Source organism: Rhinolophus ferrumequinum, chromosome X (assembly GCF_004115265.2).
Source record: "Rhinolophus ferrumequinum isolate MPI-CBG mRhiFer1 chromosome X, mRhiFer1_v1.p, whole genome shotgun sequence".
Taxonomy (NCBI): domain Eukaryota; kingdom Metazoa; phylum Chordata; class Mammalia; order Chiroptera; family Rhinolophidae; genus Rhinolophus; species Rhinolophus ferrumequinum.
The window spans coordinates 114,056,163-114,077,504 of NC_046284.1; the positions used below are offsets into that span (position 1 = coordinate 114,056,163).

The window sequence follows — 21,342 nt, forward strand, 5'->3', positions numbered from 1 at the left end:
AATTCGCGCTCACAAAAAAATTAAAAAAAAAAAAAAAGGAAAGAAAGAAAAGGGGGGGAAAGAGCAAGAAGGGTGAGGGGGCGCTGGATTGGGAAGACCAGCTACCACGCGATGCGGCTCCCAACTCTGAGGGACTCAGGTCCTCCAGCATCGCCTCCCTATCGCCGGCCCCACGTGCACCCAAGCCGGTGGCGCCCAGAGACGACCCCTGGGTGCCTGGGTCTGGGGACTGAGCGGCCCCTCCGGACCCGCGACGACCGCCCGCGCGCTCAGTGACAGGGAGCGCAGGGGGGCGGGGGGAGGGGGGCGGCGAGAGGGGGGCGCAGAGCAGCTCCGGCTCCCGCGCGGTTATCTTACTGCGCAACAGCCTCGCACGCGCACCCCGCAGCGCTCCCTGCGCACCTGCCGGGCGCGAGGGCGAGCCCGTGGCCCCAACCGCAGACCCCAATGGCAGCACCCAGCACAAGGAGCACAAGGAGCAAGCGGGGGGCGGGGGTTGGAAGAGAGACCTAGTGCCAGCGGCGCCGGCCGCACGTGGCTGTCACACCTGGCGCGCCCCCGCCTCGCACCCCTTCCCCCTCCCAACCGGCTGCGCCCCCTGTCCTCCCTCCCCCCTCCGCCGCGCGCCCCCAAGCCCCAACATTCGCCCCTTCCCACTTCACCCATCCCAGTCCCACTCCCCCCACCTGCTCCCACTGTCGTCACCCCCGAGAGAGATGAGGGCCGGATGTTCGTCCGGTGGCTAAAGGTAAACCGGGGAGTGTGAAGAGGTGGACCCCGAAAAAGCTAGCCCGAGCATTCTCCCGGCCCAGCAACAACGCGGACGCCCCCTAGACTGACCTTCTGCCGCGGGCTGCGTCGCCGTCCTCCCCGTCCGGCCTCAGTCGCCTCCTCGGCACCACCGCCTCTTCCCCGCGCTGCTTCTTCTATACGCGTCGCCATGAGGTGACGGCAGCAGCCAAACAAGCGGCCCGACTAGGAGCACACAACCTCGCAGGGCCTTGCGTCCCGCCCCTGAAACTACGGCCAATCGCCGCACGTCAGGCTCCCCACGTGACCGGAGGAGGTTGACCCCCGAGGGGCTGGAGCAGGATGGGGGTGGGGAGCTTTGAAGCCGGGGCCGGGTTTCTGCAGAGCCGCTAGGCGAACAGAGACCGCGCGCGTCTGCGCAGACGGAGAAAGGGAACGCTAGCTGACTACAAGTCCCAACAGGCTGTGCGGCCACGGCTACAGGCCCGGATCGGGATTGGAGCGTAATGCGGCGTGCTGAGACCGGGAGAGTATCCGCCGTGCTGTGCGCGCAGCCTACTGGGACTTGTAGTTTTCTGGGGACGATGTACCGGTACCGGAAGGTACACTTTATTATCCTGCGGGGAAAGTTTAGAACTATTCCAGCGTTTGGCAGGGAGCGGGATGGGGGACGCGTTGTTGTGTTTTTGTTTTTGTTGCTCTTCTTCGGAATTGAGCTCTACTGATTTGAGGATAAGGGGAAATATTTCGTGACTTTCAAGGCAGGAGAGATGTAATGGCTTTCAGAATTTGAGGTTTCTGACTCGGACACCTGCCCCAAGTTCTGCCTCTCCACCAGAGCTCTCAGCACCGTGTACCTGTTCCGAGCTCCTGCCAGATCCGGGCTGCGTCCCATTCATCTTGGCTGAACAGCCCCGGCTTCTAGCATCGTTCTCCGCACTTAGTTGGCGCTAAATACATGTCGAATGCATACTGTTTTCTCCGCCAGTCGTTCCGTTACGGAATTTTTTAAACAAATTCAGTTTGCTGAATCGATTTTTTTTTCTTGACATGATTGGGACGGGGGTGGAGTTTTCCTCAGGAATATTCCCTAAATCCATCTGATGGAACCAGATCTCCAGTGACGGAGCTTCTGAAAGTCACAGACTGCCATGAAATCCTGATATGTAGTCTTAAATAATTAATTATGAAAATCTGTGTAAATCCTATACCATTTTTTATTAGAGTTGAATACAAAACAGTGGTAGCAGACGCCAAAAAAATGTAATCACATACATGAAAGTAAATGTCAACATTGGGGAAATTCCATCTGTTAATTATTTCTGTAAATTTGGGCAAAGTACCATTTTATTTTGTGGGCAGAACACCTCTATCCAGCTTTGAGATTTCAAAACTAACTCAATAGTTAATGAACCCCTACCCAGACTCTATAAAGTCAATGGCCTCAGCCACCATGCCTCACCTTCTTAAAGGCAAAAGTCCCAGCAAGATGCAGAATACATCTGTCAGTGATGTTGCTTCTAAGGTGTCCAGGGAATTGAGTGTCAAAATGCACTGTAGTTAAATTATGGTACGATGGAATACCATGCAGCTACTAAAAATGATAAACATGTTTTAAATTGACCTAGAAAATATACATAGCATAGTGAGCTTAAAATTTTCCATTTATATAGAATTGCTTGTATGTTTATAAAGAGATGTTTAGAAGACTATTAATCAAAATGTTAATAATGTTTTTCCCTGGGTTGTGAGATTTGGGAGTATTTTCACTTCATGATTTTCTGTTTGAGTATAAATATGTATGGAACAAAAATATCAATAATTATCTTTAGTAAGAAAACAAACTGTGCAAGGGACTTCAAGTCTTAAGATAAATGAAAAATTTAATTGTATTTATTTATACACATTCTTATTTCAAAAGGAATTTGGGTGGCTTGTAAACATACCGGTATACACAATATGCCATGACCTACATGTGTATACGTATATAGATATATATCATGTCATTCAGAAAGAGAGAAGAGTAAAGTGAAAATGAAAGGATAGAAAAAATACGATGAAGTCATGGGTGAGTTGAATGCATAAAACACATGCCTGAAGGTCTTGTACACAAGCTGGAGGTGAGTCAATTTTTTATTTTGATCTTCCTGACTGCTGAGAAAAGAGGAAAATACAACTTTCAGAGTGATTCACAACATTACAACATAAAAACAAACTGGTTGCTCAAGAGAAGCATAGCTATTACTGCTCCTGCGACAAATAGGAATTTTAGAGATCTGTTTCTTATAACATCTTTAATGTAGGCACTGGTGCTTTTGAAATCTGTCCACAAGTTCTTTAATGCTCCTTCTTTCAAAAGGTGGAGTCTGATTCCCTACTTCTTGAATGTGGGCCAGGCTTAGTGATTGACATCTAAGGAATAGAGCATAGCAGGAGTGCCGTGTAGCTCCCAATGCTGGTGAGAGAAAGAATAGCTTCTGCCTAGCTCTCCAGATCTTGGGTCACTCTCTTCTTCCTTGGGTCAGACCAACCTGATTTCTGATAGACCCATTCTTTGTTTAGATTTTTATCTTAAATGCCGCAAAGAGGTTACTGTCAAGGCTTTGCCCAAGGCTGTAAAGCACTTTGCTTATCTCTGCTGGAATTCATTGTTGGAGTAATATTTTAAGTCTTCAAGGGCTGTCAAGTCTTTAAAGGGCACAGCTGGTGTTCTGTTTGTATTAATTATTCTTGCTTTTGCTCAAGGAATTATTGTCTCTGTTAAGAAGTGTGCCTGCCAAGAAGGTGAAGGTCAAAAAGAAACAGCTCCTCATTAGGTAGAGGGTGTTCTTCCCAGGTTCCCTGAGGGCTATGAATAGAACCTGAATATGGGCCCATTTATTCAGATATTTATTACACAGCCATGAGCCTGAGGCACAAAACAGTTCTGAACGGTAAGCTCAACAAAGTCCCAATTCTCTATCATTTTTGCATGAAATGCAAGGCACCCTAGGAGGACTCACCACTTATTACAGAGCAAGATTCTGTCAGCCTTATAGGAGGTATCGGGAAACTTGGAACCCTCAGAGTTCATAGGACCATTTAGACGTTTAGCCTGTAGTATCCTTAAAGCAACAGGCTTCAGACTTGCCGGGTTCTTATACCTTGTCAGTTGCAAGGGTGATGAGAGTCTCACAGATTTTACACAGTGCTTGAATATCATTGATTTCACCAGTGTGAGTCCATTTCTGACACCCGTCATACTGACTAACAAGCTATTCATTTCACCAGTGAAAACCCATTTCTAACCTTCATTTTGCTGCTTAGCAAAGCCTTGGCATTAAATGAACTATGGCTAACAGAAGCATTTATAGTAGCTGGAATATGGACTCCCTGAGTAATAGAGCTGACCACCCCTGGCGTGTGAAGTCCTGAGCAAGGTCATTGCCAGCCCCTAATTTAACACACTCACGCACAGGCTCCTACTACTACTACACTGTCTACTGACAGTAAATTACAGACCATGGCATACTCTATAATATGATCACAGGCATTGACAAATCTAAAGAAGCAATATGTCTTATCAGAAGAGTGGAAACCTAGAAAAGAGTCAGAGAGGCCAGTCTGGAAGAGCCTATCCAAGCAATGTTTGGGAGAGAAAGGATCTTGGTGAAAAAAAGAGAACTTCAAAAATAATGGCCCTATTCGCAAGGCTATCCCTAGTGTGGGGGTGGAGGCCCTATCTTCCTAACCTAATGCCTTTGAACAGAAAGAATTGCTTTGATTTCTTACTCACAAAACAACCTTGCCATCATAATCTGTCTCCCACGTGGGTCTGACTACTGGGAGAGAGATTGGGGGGAGGGGCATGTAGATATGTGTACATTTCCATTCCGTGAGAGTCTTCCATTGCTCATTGTTAAGAAAAGAATATTCCGACTTTGCAGATCAGGTCTGAGAGCTGTATTCTGGAGAGAGGAGTGTATTCTGGGAATGTGTCCAGAAGCCCCGCTGGCAACCAGAGTGTTTTAGGTGCGCCCATTATGCATTCCTAGCACGCCGTACTTCCCATACCTGGCCAGTCCCACTCTTCAGGGTAAGGGCTTATTTAATTCACTCTTTCCCCAGCCAGGTGATAAAGGAAGTGAGGGCAGGGACCATGCCCACGGAACTCCTCCATTCCCAGTGCCCAACAGAATGCCAGGCTCAGAGAAAGCTCTCAACACATACGTATTGAGAAAAAGAACCTTAGAATAGATAAAATGCACTGATCACTCAGTTTTCTGTATCTGTACAAATGAGGGCCAAACCCTGAATTCCCCAAGGTGATGTCCCTTCGTGCAACCTTTTGGAGAGTCTCCTGGTGGTAATGTCCCTCTGCAACACGGAGAAGACCTCAGGCAGTCACAGGTCCAAGATCTTCCCAGGATAAATTTGGTGGCAATTGAAAGTTCATCAATTAAATATTTAGTGAGCACCTACTACATTCTGAGCACTTTATTAGACACCAGGCATACCACGATTTAGAATAAGGGCTCCCAGGACATCACTGGATGGTGACATGCACAATAAATAATAACATAATTCATCAAACAGAAGTATTGCAAAGTAACCTCTTAAGGGTTATTTTCCACTGGTGGTTGGGGGGGGGAGGTTTAAGGTGACATCTGAGCTGTGTCTTGAAGGGTCAACGACAGTTAAATTAACTACGCTAGTTTGACTTGTCCAACTCAGTGTATTTGCAGAGAAAGAAAAGCTCCTACTAACCGTTAAAGTAGCCAAAAGTAGTATTTCATCAAAAGAATTGAATTTCATGTTTGTTGCATACTATTGGGGTTGTAGGTAGTGAAAAGGAGTATTTGCTTTTTCATAGAACAAAGAGCTTATTGTTTAACTTGATTACCCAATATCATCCTTCTGAGCTAACCCTGATTTTAGTCCTTGTAGGAATTCAGCCAATTTCAGCATTTGCTATACACTTCCACATTTCTGGCAGACACTGAAAGGTTTAGAAAATGATTATATTTTGTACCTAGATTGTTCAGGCTTATTGATGGCAGGCTGTAGAGTATACTATTAGATTGGCACACTCTGGAGTGCCAGCTCCTGCAGGAAGAGGATATTTCAAATAAAAACTCTTGTCATATACAGAATATTGGGAAAGAGCACACGCATTTCAAAAATTCAAATACATATATTTCAGACTTCAGAGCACCGGTTTCATGAATTTTGTCCTGATTTATTTCCCCAAGTCTTGGCTATAATTATAGAGTTTCAAGGAAATGGAAACTATATTATACATAAAGACAATGGTAAAGAAAAATACAAACTATTCTTGGGGTTAGGCTCTACAGAAAATCACTATATAAAATGTCAAGTTTTCCTTGAGAAAATATTTCTGACTTGAAGTATTATCCTTCATCACCAGTGTTTTCCAAAGTTGGTCTGAGAACCACAATTTCAAATTCTCCTAGATAATAAAATACAGATTCTAGGGCCCCCTCCAACATCTGATTTGGAGAAGATTAGCTTCTTAAGGGGTATTTGTCTTCCCATCCATGAATATAGTATATCTTTCCATTTATTTAGGTGTTCTTTAATATCTCCTTATATTGCATGTACATCTTTTGCCAGGTTTATTCCTAGCTATCCTATAATTTTTGTTGCTAATTAAAATGGTAAAATGAAAATATTAAAAAAATAAAATATTAGAATGAAATATTTCAGACATACAAAATGCTATAAAGCAAATATAAAGAATAACTGTCTACAGGTTATTCATGAGACATATCCTGTCAAACGACAAAAACCATACAGTTATTTTCACATATAAAATTTAATATGAAGATAAGATAACATGACTGAATTACCTGACATGTTGGAATGTATTGAGAGGAGAATAACATTTCTAGCAGAGACTAGAAATTGGAAAAGAAATGGGAACAAGTGTATGAAAAATCAAGTAAATGAAAACATAAGGCAATAATTAACTCAGAGACCAAAAAAGTTGATCAAGACAAGTAACATAGTCATAGTACACTATATGACAAGATTGTGAATAGTATTCACATGGAAATAAAGTAAAAAAGAGATTAACAAAATTAAAACAGAACTGTATCAGGAGGATGGTGATGTGGAAATGTATACAAGGTCGAACACTTAAGTTTGCAAACTCATCCTAGAAAAAGTGCTACAGGACCGGCCCGGTGGCTCAGGCGGTTAGAGCTCCATGCTCCTAACTCCAAAGGCTGCCGGTTCGATTCCCACATGGGCCAGTGGGCTCTCAACCACAAGGTTGCCAGTTCAATTCCTCAAGTCCCGCAAGGGATGGTGGGCTCCGCCCCCTGCAACTAAGATTGAACACGGCACCTTGAGCTGAGCTGCCGCTGCCACAAGGTTGCCGGTTCAACTCCCGCAAGGGATGGTGGGCTGCGCCCCCTGCAACTAGCAACGGCAACTGGACCTGGAGCTGAGCTGTGCCCGACACAACTAAGACTGAAAGGACAACAACTTGAAGCTGAACGGCACCCTCCACAACTAAGATTGAAAGGACAACAACTTGACTTGGAAAACAGGCCTGGAAGTACACACTGTTCCCCAATAAAGTCCTGTTCCCCTTCCCCAATAAAATCTTTAAAAAAAAAAGTGCTACATACCTCATTGCTGAATATCACTATGGTCACCTTCGAAGTACTCCCCTTGGGAAGCTATGCACCAAGGCCAGCACCTAGTCCACCTTTCAAAGCAATTTTGGAACTCTTTTTTCTGGAATAGCCATCAGAGCTGTCATCATATTACCTTGATGTCCTGAATGTCATCAAAATGTCTTCCTTTCAACATTTCCTTTATTTTCAGGTAAAGAAAGAAGTCATTGGGGGCCAAATCAGGTGAGTAGGAAGGGTGTTCCAATACAGTTATTTGTTTACTGGCTAAAAACTCCCTCACAGACAGTGTCGTGTTGAGCAGGTGCATTGTCGTGATGCAAGAGCCATGAATTGTTGGTGAAAAGTTCAGGTCGTCTAACATTTTCACACAGCCTTTTCAGTACTTCCAAATAGTAAACTTGGTTAACTGTCCAGCTGGTACAAATTCATAATGAATAATCTCTCTGATATCAAAAAAGTTTAGTAACATTGTTGCGACAAGTTTGCGAACTTAATTGTCTGACCTTGTATGCGCTGGAAAAGTTTCTTTAATTCATTCATAATATTTTCCTCCCCATTTATTTTTCTCTTTCTGCACTTCCATTAGTTAGATGTACATTCTGGAATGATCCCCTGATTTTTCTTATATTTTCTCTCCTATTTTCTACATCTTATTTTGCTCTATTTTCTAGAAGGTGGTCTCAACTTTGTCTTCTAATATTTCTAATGAAATTTTGACCTACACCACCATGTTTTTAATTCTGTAGACCTATTTCTTATCCTCTTAATTTTTTTTCTATAGCATACTGTTATTTTTTCATGGATGCAACACTTTCTAATATCCCATTCAAGATATTAGAGTTTCGGTTTAGTTTCGTAAAGTTTCCTAACTGCCTTTCTCCTAATGGTTTTAGCATCATTGGTGAAAATTGACTAGATCTTACTTTATTTGGCCTTGCAAAATGGTACTTCTTGTATTTATTAGCTGGAATTCTTCTATAAGAATTCATTGTGTCAACACTTCTTCAAAACTACTTTTACATCCTGAATATGGTAAGCAAAGGGCTAAGAATAGTTAAGACAATTCTTGAAGAATAAATACTTTTTCCCATCAAAAGGAACCAGAGCTCCTTGGAGAAATGCCTGATTCCAGGTCTGGGGCAGGAAATCTAAAAGATGAGTATGGAACATCATGTCTTGTGTACATTTGTATATGAGTGTGTGTGTGTGTGTGTGTGTGTGTGTGTGTGTGTGTGTACCACAAAGCAATGAAGCTATCAAAGATTACTAAGGTTGTGGGGTGGCCGGTTAGTTCAGTTGGTTAGAGCGCTAGCTTTTAACAACAAGATTGCCTGTTCGAGCCCCACATGGGCCACTGTGAGCTGCGCCCTCCACAACTAGATTGAAACAACTACATGACTTGGATCTGATGGGTCCTGGAAAAACACACCTAAGTAAATAAAAGTTAAAACAAAAGATTACTAAGGTTGAGTCAAAAGGACTCAGGAGACTACTCGAAGAAGCTCCTATTGGCCTAAGATGGGACAATTTAGGCATCAATAAAGATAAAAACCAAAAATGGATAAACACACATCAAATATATTTAAACCATGAGTTCACAGAGCCTCAACTATCGGGGTTGAGGTCCCTGTAATTCTTTGACTTCTCTTTCTTGGTCTCAAGGAGGTATCTGCATCTCCAGCCATTACATCCATGTTCCAGGAAACAGAAAAAAAGATCGAAGCGGACTAGCATTTCTGGAAGTTCCCCAAAGAACTTACTGACTTACTTCTCATTGGCCATTCTCACCTACTGGGTACACTAGGAAATGTACTTATGTAGTTTTATTCCTCCAATCTGAGCACTTTGCTGCCCCTATAATACAAATGCTCTGTTAGTAGCGTGGAAGGAGAGAAATGATGCTGGATAGGGAGTCAGCTGTGTCGGCCACACTTTTGTATCTTTAGTTATATCCCATTTCTCATTTCTAATTATTATTTGGGCTTTCTTTTTTCCTTTGATCAAATCTTTTTTAAAATTATTTTGGCTTCCTTGATTCTTTGTTGTACTTCTGATGTTTGTTATTTTACACTTGCAATTTCTTTTTCTTTGCTTTTTATGAAATCACTATTGATTTTTCTTTTTCTTTTTTTTTTACTATGTGAAGCACGGAAATTTCTGAAAACAGGTAAAAATAAAGAATTTTTAAAAAGTCATGACCACTGATAATATTTTTGTGTAAGCATTATTCTATGCATATACATGCCCAACACACACATACATATGCATTTTTGGAAGAAAAAGTGTAGACAAATTTTTGTAATTTGCCTTTTTTTATATTTCATATATTCTATTGTGAACCTTCTCTCACGTCAAATACAGACCTCCGACATCATTTGAAGCGGTCAACAAAATCCGTTATCCCAAAGAAATCACTCTCAGAGCCTTGGATGAACAAAGCATGTGGAATCAGGATCCGGGGTAGACTGAGGACCAGGCCTTTGCCTGCCAAGCAGACTTCAGTGGACTTCCAGCTACAGCTCCAATCTCCAGGGCGATGACTCAGCTCTCATTTGCATAACCATAGTTGCACTACAGGCAATATATTTTCAAGTTAAAGCTGCAGGTTTCTTTTAAACCTATTATTTCCAAGAATGAGGCTTTTCTTTACCCAATTGACTGAAAGAGCTGACACAGACCTCTAAACTGGGCTTAACTTCACCCTAAGTGTTCCAGGAGTGGTCGATCCCTGGCAACTGTCTCTCCGGGAACCAAAAATGAGTTTGGGTCTCTCTTAAGATGGAACAAATTTTGTGCCTTTTCCTAAAAATTTCCGTGCAGAAAAACAAATTTGAGGTTTGATTCAATTCTTCAAGGTCTTGTATTTGTGTGCAATATGTAGCCCATTTTGTACATTCTTTCTGTTGGACAGCTGTGACATTGTTCTTATTCTGTTTCCTTGAAATCTTGATGAAGTCCTCTTATTCTAGTTCTGTAGTATCTACCTCTTTTCACTTTACTGTTTGTAGATTTTTTTTTCCACCTGTATTTGAAGCTTACCTAGGTGAAATCATTCTGTTCTTTTGGGTCTTGCTTTTTTTTTTGTTCAACATTATATTTGTGAGATTCATAGTTTCATTCACATGACTGTGTGTACCTGTTGTTTGTTCAAGTTCTTTGTTCTTCACTGTGGTGTTATGTAATTATATTTCCATCTATGTTGATGGACATTTGGGTAGGGTGCGCCTGAGGCTACGGTACTAGAATACTATTATGGACATTCTCGCACAAGTCACCCAGTTGCATATGGGGGTATATCCTTCCATTTAGCTTGCATTTTACTAAGTAATGGTAATTTTCTTCATAAGTAGTTATATCATTTTATACTCCCTAGGAGAGGAATTGCTGGTCAAAGAGAAGTGCATATTCAACTTTTCATTTAAGTAATGCCAATTTTTGCTTTTTCCCAAAGACATCGAACCAGTGTACACTCTCACCAGCAGTATATCGACATTTTTGTTTTTTCACATGCTCACCAACTCTTGCTATTTTCAGAATTTTGCATTTTTGACCTTCTGGTGGGTGTGAAATCCATCATTTAAAATATTTGCATGTAATTCCATTGCATGGATGAGCCATCACTGGTTCAAATCAAGATTCTGGTGTAGGATATGTAAGTAGTTTCTAAGTTTTCTATTTTATAATCAAAGCAGTGCTTGTCCAATGATTTCCTTAGAATAAATTCCAGAGTGGAAATGCACATTTAAATTTGTGATCCATATTACCCAACTGCCATCTGGAAACATTTTGCAATTTTACATTCCCATCTACATTATTTGCATACCTTCCCCGCCCCCCCACCCTTGTCAAAAGTAGCTTTTTAAAAAAGTTATTTTGTTAATCTAAATGATGCATAATTTTAATTTTAGAAGTCAAATGACACAAGGCTTTTAAAACAGCACACCCCTGACTTGTCCTTCCCTTTCCCCGATTCCCACTTCCCAAGAGCCACCATTTTAAACTCTTAGCAGTTTCATCAGTTTTTTCTTTATCTCATAATATACCACGCTTTCTTGATTTTCAGTTTTAAATTATGGCAGGGACTGCTAGTTTCCCATCCTGATACCAATTTTTCCTTGGCCTTCAAAGGCAGTACATCTCCCAAATTCCTGAGGTTTTCCAGGGTTCTGAAACATCAAAATGTTCTTGTCACCTCCTGACTGCTGTTGCCTGCCCTCCCTTTTTGGTCATTATTATGAATTTATATCTTTTCTTTTTATTCCTTTACTGTTATTTAATGGAGTTTGTGGATGGAGTGGAGACATATGCACATATTCAGCCTATCACGTTCAATTTGAAAGTCCAAGATATTGTACATTTCAGAAAATTAAAAAAACACTGAAAACAGATCTAAAACAGTATCTATTTCACAAAGGCCTACCTTAAAATAGGATAACATTTAGGACATGGCATAGACCTTTAAAAAGCATGCAATCCCATCCTTTCATTTTTCTTTTTTTAAATAATTTTTTAATTTTTAATTTTTTTTTGAAAGACACACACTGAGTGAAAGTAAAGGAATGGAAAAAGACATTTCATGAAAATGGAAACAAACAAACAAATGCAATATTATACAATATTATATTATCATATAATATAATACAATATATATTGATATACAATATTATATTAGTTTCAGGTGTACAACATAGTGATTAGACATTTATATAACTTATGAAGTGATCACCCTGATAAATCTAGTACCCATCTGACACCATACATAATTACTACAATATTATTGACTATATTTCTTATGCTACACTTTACATCCACATGACTATTTTGTAGCTACCAATTTGTACTTCTTAATCCCTTCCTCTTTTTCACCCACCCACCCAAACCCCCACCTATCTGATAACCATCAGTTCATTCTCTGTATCTGTGAGTCGGTTTCTGTTTTATTTTACATTCAACATATAAGTGAGATCATATGGCATTTGTCTTTCTCTGTCTGACATACTCCATTCAACACAACACCCTCTATTTTGTCCATCCATGTTGTTGCAATATTTGCCAATATTTCATTCTTTTTTATGGTTGACTAATATTCCATTGTATAAGTGCACCACCTCCTCTTTATCCATTCATCCATTGATGGACATCCAGGTTGCTTCCATATCTTGGCCATTGTAAATAATGCTGCAATGAGCATAAGGATGCACATGTCCCTTTGATGTAGTGTTTTGGGTTTCTTTGGATAAATACCCAGAAGTGGGATTATGGGTCCTTCTTTGTCTCTTATTATAGCCTTTGCTTTAAAGTCTGTTTAGTCTGGTACAAGTATTGCTTCTCTAGCATCTGTTTGTTTGTTTGTTTCCATTTTCATGAAATATCTTTTTCCATTCCTTTACTTTCAGTCAGGTGTGTCTTTCAATCTGAAGTGAATCTCTTGCAGGCAGCATATGTAAGGGTCTTGTTTTTTTTATTCAATCAGCCACCCTATGTTTTTTGATTGAAGAATTTAGTCCATTTACCTTTAAAGAAATTGCTGATAGATATGTAGTTATTGCCATTTTATTATTCATATTTTTATTTAGTTTTTCTTCTTTTTCTTAAAGAAGTCCCTTTAACATTTCTTGTAATAGTAGTTTGGTGTTGAATTCCTTTAGCTTTTTCTTGTCTGAGACGCTCTTTATCTCTCCTTTGATTCTAAATGAAAGCTTTGCTAAGTAGAGTAATCTTGGTTGTAGGTCCTTGCTTTTCATTATTTTGAATATTTCATGTCAATCTCTTCTGGCCTGCAAAGTTTCTGTTGAGAAATCAGCTGACAGTCTTATGGGAGCTCCTGTGTAGGTAACTAACTGCTTTTCTCTTGCTGTTTTTAAGATTCTTTCTTTGTCTTTAACCTTTGACATTCTAATTATGATGTGTCTTGGTGTGGGCCTCTTTTGGTTCATCTTGTTTAGGAATCTTTGCACTTCCTGGGCTTGTATGTCTAATTCTTTTGCCAGGTTAGGGAAGATTTCCATCATTATTTCTTTAAATAGGTTTTCAATTCCTTGCTCTCTCTCTCTCTCTTCTCCTTCTCGTACTTGAATGATTTGAATGTTGGTATGCTTGATGTTGTCCCAGAGGCCCCTTAAACTATACTCATTTTTTGGATTTATTTTTCTTTTTGCTGTTCTGATTGGGTGTTTTATGCTACCTTAACTTCTAAATCACTGATTCAGTTCTCTGCTTTATTTAATCTACTGTTGATTCCCTCTAATGTATTCTCCAATTTAGTTATTGTATTCTTCATTTCTGACTGGCTCTTTTTCATGTTTTCTATCTCCATTTTTATGTTTCCTATCTCTTTGTTGAAGTTCTCCCTGAGATCACTGAGCATCCTTAAAAGCAGTGTTTTGAACTCTGCATCTGGTAGATTGCTTATCTCCATTTTGTTTAGTTCTTTTTCTGGAGCTTTGTTTTGTTCTTTCATTTGGAACATGTTTGTCTCCCCATTTTGGCTGCCTTCCTGTGTTTGTTTCTATGTATTAGTAGGGCTGCTATGACTCCTGGTCTTAGTAGAGTGGCCTTATGTAGAAGGTGTCCTGTGGGGCCCAGTGGCACAGTCTCCCTAGTCACCTGAGCCGGGTGCTCCCACTGTGTCCTTTGTGTGGGTTGTGTGTGCCCTCCTGTTGTCATTGAGCCGTGGTTGCTGTTTGCATGCCAGTGGGAGGAACTGACACTCAGACTGATTGGTTGTGAGGGCTAGCCTTGACTACAGTGGAGGAGCTATTGTGCAGGGGCTGAACTTATGGAGTAGGATTCTCTTTAGCAGGGCTCTGGTGCATGCCTAGTCTGCCCTTTGCATGTGTTGTCCACGAAGGCAATTGGGTGGTTCTCTGGCTAGGTCTGAAGATGGCCACTGGGTGTATCAGCCCTGGGGCCTCCTGGGAGGGGCCCCAAGTCAGGCTAAGTTCAGCTACAGCTAGTGCTCTACCCGGGGCCACCTGGCATGAGCCACAAAGCAATCTGCAGTTGACAGCCAACCGTGTTGGGCTTGGAGGTGCCGAGGAGAGAGTAAGCTGCAAACCAAGGCTAGCTGCCACTAGCGCCGGGGTTGGGGCTGCTCAGCAAGATGTATGGGGCACGCCAAGGTCAGATGCTGCTTGTTTGGGTTTTGTGAAACTTTGAGAGATTTTAGAAAAGTCCACAGCATGAGCCAAGACAGGCTGTTTTTACGGAAAAGCCACTGGAAGTGGCTGGAGTGGGCCCACAAGTTGGGTGGGGTGGGTTTTAGGGAATCATCAGGGTGGGGCAATCCCTGTTAGCCACATTGATGGAGACTCAGATATGGTGGCTGTCTGCATGTGCACACCAGGAGAGGGGAGGGCTCAGCAAAAAAATAATGGATTCTGCCAGCACTTGTGTCTGGGAGAAAGCTGTTCTTCTAGCCCTCGCATTGAAGCCAGACAGTTCAGTTCCTCCCCGTATGTCTCCACCGCCCCCTAAGCTGCTGTCCCAGCACTGGAGCTCAGAGCAAGTGAGCCATCAGGGAGTAAGTCCATGCACGGTCCCTTTAAGAGGAATGCCTGGGACTGCAGCCGCCCTTGTCTCACTCAGCCACAATTTCCTCTGGTTTTCACAGCCAGAATTTTTGGGGACTTCTCTTCCCAGCATTGGATACCTGGGCTGGGCGTCCCTGGTATCCCAAACTCCGCGGGGGGATCTTAGCAGCTGAGATATCCCTCCCAATTTTTAACCACCACCCACAGGTTTGGGACAAGCCCGTTCCACGTCTCTGCCCCTCCTACCAGTCTCATAGTGACCTCTTCTGTATATTCTTAGTTATAGGACTTCTGTTCAGTTAGACTTCAGGTGATTTTCAACGATGGTTATTCTGTAGTTTTGTTGTAATTTTGATGTGGTTGTGAGAGGAGGCAAGAACAGCATTTACCTCGCCCGCCATCTTGACTGAAAATCCCCATCCATTCATTTTTCTAAGAAAGCAGCTGAGTGTCCCCTGTGGAGTATCTTGCCCTTAAGCCTTTCTCCTTAAGCCTTTTCCCCCTGGGCCCAGTGCTTGGGTGCCTATCAGAACAACTCAGGGAGTTTATTTAAAAATCTCATGTCCAGGGCTACACTCCGGGTCAGTCAGTCTCTCTGGGGGTGGAGGTTGGGTTTCAGCATTTTTAAAGCTCCCAGGTGGTTCTCTAATGCAGTTTCACTGCCCTAAGCCACGAGATTCACTGGCTTAGCCCATTTCAAAAGGCATGGTAATATGGACAGTAAGATGTCCATCCTGTGTTCTTGTTATGAAATTACTTTTGTGTGTTGTCCAGATTTTGAAGTGTCTATTTTCGTGCCTTAATTTCACAAACATGCATTCTGTTAATTTGATTAACAAAGAACACTTTAGAGGTGACGTCATAAGAATGGCGGCAGTGGGGCGCACTCTTTGAGTTCTCCTCCGGATCTTATCACAAACGGGACATTGATAACCCATCAAAGGACTCTCTGCTCATCATGCAAAACAGCTAAGAGACTTGTGCAAGGATTACTTGAAGGACAATATACACAACACAAGAGTCACCTTTGGAGCACATGCAGAGGAGAAGAACGAAGTAGTGCAAGTCAAATATAAAGGACAAATACTACATAAGGTAACCCAGCAAGAACTAACAACTCTAGGGGATCTACCTAATACATCAAAGCAAACACAGAGAGTCAGACAGAATGGGGAAACAAAGAAACATGTCCCAAATAAAAGAACAGAAGAAACCTCCAGAAATGGAACCAAATGAAACAGAGGTAACCAACCTATCAGAGACAGAGTTCAGAACACTGATGATAAGAATGTTTAAGGAGCTTAGAGACGACATAAAGAAGGATAGAGAAATCATAACGAACAACCAGTTAGAACTAAAGGACACAATTACTGAAATAAAGAACTCACTTGAAGGAATTAACAGCAGGTTAGATGAAGCAGAGGATCGAATCAGCGACTTAGAAGACAACTTAGCAGAGATCACCCAAACAGAACAACAGAAAGAAAAAAGAATAAAAAACAATGAAGATGGTTTAAGAGACCTCTAGGATAACATCAAGCGCAACAACATGCACATCATAGGAATACCAGAAGGTGAAGAGAGGAAGCAAGGGATTGAGAACATATTTGAAGTAATGATGTCCGAAAACTTCCCTAACCTGATGAAGGAAACCAACATACGAGCCCAGGAAGTGCAGAGAGTTCCAACCAGGATAAACCCAAACAGGTCCACACCAAGACACATTATAGTTAAAATGGCAAAGGTTAAAGACAAAGAGAGAATCCTAAAAGCAGCAAGAGAAAGACAGAGGGTTACATACCAAGGAACTCCCATAAGACTATCAAATGACTTTTCTACAGAAACATTGAAGGCCAGGAGGGAGTGGCAGGAGATACTCAAAGTGATGGAAAACAAAGGCCTACAACCTAGATTGCTTTATCCAGCAAGGCTATCATTTAAAGTTGATGGAGAGATAAAGAGCTTCCCAGAAAAGAATAAGCTAAAGGAATTTATTACCTCCAAGCCAGCATTGCAAGAAATACTAAAAGGACTTCTGTAAATAGAAGAAAGATGAAAACAATCTAACTACAAATTTAAAAATGGCAATAACTATGTACCTATCAATAATCAATAATCACTTTAAATGTAAATGGATTAAATGCTCCAATCAAGAGACATAGGGTGGCTGAGTGGATAAGAAAGCAAGACCCTTGAATATGCTGTATACAAGAGACTCACCTCAGATCAAAAGACACACACAGGCTGAGAGTGAAGGGTGGGAGTAAGATATTTCATGCAAATGGAAATGAGAAAAAAGCTGAAGTTGCAATACTTATATCTGACAAAATAGACTTTAAAATGAAGAACATATTAAAAGACAAAGATGGGCACTATATAATAATAAAGGGATCAATCTGACAAGAGGACATAACCCAAGTAAACATCTATGCACCCAACATAGGAGCACCTAAATATATAAAACAGGTACTGACTAACATAAAGACAGAGATCAACAGTAACACTATCATAGTAGGGGACTTCAACACACCTCTGACAACAAGGGACAGGTTTTCCAGACAGAAAATCAATATGGAAACAACAGCCTTCAATGACACATTGGATCACTTGGATTTAATCGATATTTTCAGAGCATTTCACCCCAAAGCTGCAAAATACACGTTCTTCTCAAGCGCACATGGAACATTTTCCAAGATAGACCACATGTTAGGCCACAAAACAAGTCTTGATAAATTTAAGAAAATTGAAATCATACCAATTGTCTTCTCTGACCACAGTGCTATGAAATTAGAAATGAACTACAGGAAAAAAACTGGAAGACACATCAATTCATGGAGGCTGAATAACTTGTTACTAAATAATGAATGGGTCAAGCAGGAGATCAAGGAAGAAATCAAAAGATATCTCGAGACAAACGAAAATGAAAAGACGACGACCCAAAATCTATGGGATGCCGCAAAAGCAGTCCTAAGAGGGAAATTCATAGCATTGCAGGCCTACCTAAAGAAACAAGAAAAAATCACTAATCAACAGTCTATCTTCACACTTTAGGGATCTGGGAAAAGAACAGCAAAATAAGCCCAAAGGGAGTACAAAGAAGGAGATAATAAAGATCAGAGCGGAAATAAATGAAATAGAAACCAGAAAAACAATACAAAAGATCAATGAATCCAAGAGTTGGTTCTTAGAGAAGATAAACAAAATTGACAAACCTTTAGCCAGACTCATTAAAAAAAAGAGAGAGAGGACCCAAATTAATAAAATCAGAAATGAAAGAAGTGACAACAGACACTGCAGAAATACAATACTATGAGCAATTATATGCCAACAAATTTGACAATCTGGAAGAAATGGACAATTTTCTACAGGCGTACAACCTTCCAAGGCTAACTCAAGAAGAAACAGAAAACCTGAATATATACTGATTACCACCAGGGAAATTGAATCCGTAATCAACAATCTCCCAACAAATAAAAGCCCTGGACCAGATGGCTTTACAGGTGAATTTTACAAAACGTTCAAAAAAGAATTATCACCTATTCTCCTCAAGCTCTTCCAAAAAATCCAGAAGGAGGGAAGGCTCCCAAACACTTTTTACGAAGCTACTATCATCCTGATCCTAAAATCAGACAAAGACACCACAAAAAAAGAAAACTACAGGCCAACATCTCTAATAGATGCATCTCTAAATAGATGCAAGAATCCTCAACAAAATATTAGCGAACAGAATTTAGCAATACATTAAAAAGATCATATACCATGATCAAGTGGGATTCATTCCTGGTAAGCAAGGGTGGTTCAACATCAGCAAATCAATTAATGTTGATCACATTAACAAAATGAAAAATAAAAATCACATGATCATATCAATAAATGCAGAAAAAGCATTTGATAAAATCCAGCAGCCATTTATGATAAAAACCCTTAAGAAAGTGGGAATAAAGGGATCATATCTCAACATAATAACGGCCATATGTGATAAACCCACAGCTAACATCCCCCCCTTAAGATCAGGAACAAGGCAAGGCTGCCCACTTTCTCCACTTCTATTCAAAATAGTGCTGGAAGTTCTAGCCACAGCAATCAGACAAGAGGAAGAAATAAAAGGCATCCAAATCGGTAAGGAGGAAGTAAAATTGTCATTATATGCAGATGACATGATACTATATATAGAGAACCCTGAAGACTCCACCAAGAAACTATTAGAGCTGATAGATGAATTTAGTAAAGTAGCAGGACACAAAATTAATATTCATAAATCAGTTGTATTTGTATATACCAATAATAAAACATCAGAAGGAGAAATTAAAAAAACAATCCCATTTACAATTGCTCCAAAGACTATAAAATACCTGGGAATAAATTTAACCAAAGAAGTAAAAGATCTGTACTCAGAAAATTGTAAGACACTGAAGAAAGAAATGAAAGAAGATACAAATAGATGGAAACACATACCAAGTTCATGGATAGGAAGAATTAATATAGTTAAAATGTCCATACTGCCTAAGGCAATATACATATTCAACGCAATTCCTATCAAACTACCAACGACGTTTTTCACAGAAATAGAACATATAATCCGAAAATTTATATGGGACCATAAAAGACCCCAGATAGCCTCAGCCATCTTGAGAAATAAGAACAAAGTGGGAGGTATAACACTACCTGACATCAAATTATACTACAAGGCTACAGTAATCAAAACAGCATGGTACTGGCATAAAAGCAGACACATAGATCAATGGAACAGAATAGAGAGTCCAGAAATAAATCCATGCCTATATGGCCATTTAATCTATGACAATGGAAGGAAGAATGTACGGTGGGGTAAAGACAGTCTATTCAATAAATGGTGCTGGGAAACCTGGACAGACACATGAAAAAAAATGAAGCTGGACTACCTCCTTACACCATATACAAAAATAAATTCAAAATGGCTTAAAGACTTAAATGTAAGATCTGAAACCATAAAATTCCTAGAAGAACATATAGGAAGAAACTTCACAGACATTACCTGGAGTAAGATTTTTACTGATATATCCCCTCGCGCGAGGGAAGTGAGAGAAAAAATAAACATGTGGGATTCCATCAAACTAAAAAGTTTTTTCACAGCAAAGGAAACCATCAATAAAACAAAAAGAGATGCTACTGAATGGGAAAAGATATTTGCCAATGATATATCTGATAAGGGGTTAATATCACAAATTTAGAAAAAACTCACTCAATTCCAAAAAAACAAACAACCCAATTAAAAAATAGGCAGAGGACATGAAGAGACATTTTTCTAAAAAGGACATACAGATGGCAAACAGACATATGAAGAAATGCTCAACCTCACTAACCATCAGAGAAATGCAAATAAAAACCACAATGAGATACCACCTCACCCCAGTCAAAATGGCTTATCATCAACAAATTAACAAACAACAAGTGCTGACACGGATGTGGAGAATAGGGAACGCTTGTGCACTGTTGGCGGGATTGCAGATTGGTGCAGCCACTATGTAAAACAGTATGGAGGTATCTCAAAAATCTGAAAATGGAACTACCTTATGACCCAGCAATTCCACTCTTATGTATCTATCCGGAGAAATCCAAAACTCTAATTCAAAAACCTTTATGCACGCCTATGTTTATTGCAACACTATACACAATAGCCAAGACATGGAAACAACCAAAATGCCCATCAGTAGATGACTGGATTAAGAAACTGTGGTACTTTTATACAATGGAGTATTATGCAGCCATAAATAAGAAAGAAATCTTACCATTTGCAACAACATGGATGGACCTAGAGAACATTATGTTAAGTGAAATGTCAGACAGAGAAAGACAAATACCATATGATCTCACTTATATGTGGAATCTAAAGAAAAGGATAAGTGAATGAACTAATCAGAAACAGTTTTGGAGACATAGAGGAAAAACTGAGGGTTGCTAGATGGGCGGGGGGGGTGGGGATAAGGGGGAAGGCGAGGGGATTAGAAAAAAAGTCGGTAACCACAAGATGGCCACGGGGTTTTGAAAATTAATTTGGGGAATATAATCAACAATGTTGTAAGATTTTGTAGGGTATCCGATGGAACTTGTCCCATTTGGGAGACCACCTCAGGGATGATGTAGATGCCTGATCACTGCACTGTACACCTGAAGCTGAAGCTGAACAATAATGAATGCCAACTATAATTTTATATACATATATATATATATATATATATATATATATGTATATACTTACAAGAAGCGGAGTACAGCATTAGGAATAGAGACAGTGGAAATGTAATGGCTGTGCGATGTCAGAGGGGTAGTGGATGGGGGGAGGGGGGTTCACACAGTGTGAGGGATAGAAATGATAAACGTCTAAGTAGTACTTTGTCTTGTACACCTGAAACTAATTAAAAAAACAAAAAACAAAA

At 40.5% G+C, this 21,342-nt stretch overlaps 1 protein-coding gene and 1 non-coding gene across 2 annotated transcripts in view; one reads left to right on the plus strand and one right to left on the minus strand.

The window, feature by feature from the left end:
* Positions 1–998, minus strand: part of TXLNG (taxilin gamma) — a 43,382-nt gene extending 42,384 nt beyond the window's left edge. Inside the window, exon 1 of the mRNA XM_033104513.1 lies at positions 841–998. Within this exon, the coding sequence (XP_032960404.1) occupies positions 841–942 (102 nt within the window). The 5' untranslated portion in view covers positions 943–998. The remainder of the gene's footprint in view (positions 1–840) is intronic.
* Positions 999–10,152: 9,154 nt separating this feature from the next.
* Positions 10,153–10,269, plus strand: LOC117030573 (U5 spliceosomal RNA). Its single transcript, XR_004424413.1, has one exon. It is a non-coding gene; the product is annotated as a U5 spliceosomal RNA (small nuclear RNA).
* Positions 10,270–21,342: the final 11,073 nt, after the last annotated feature.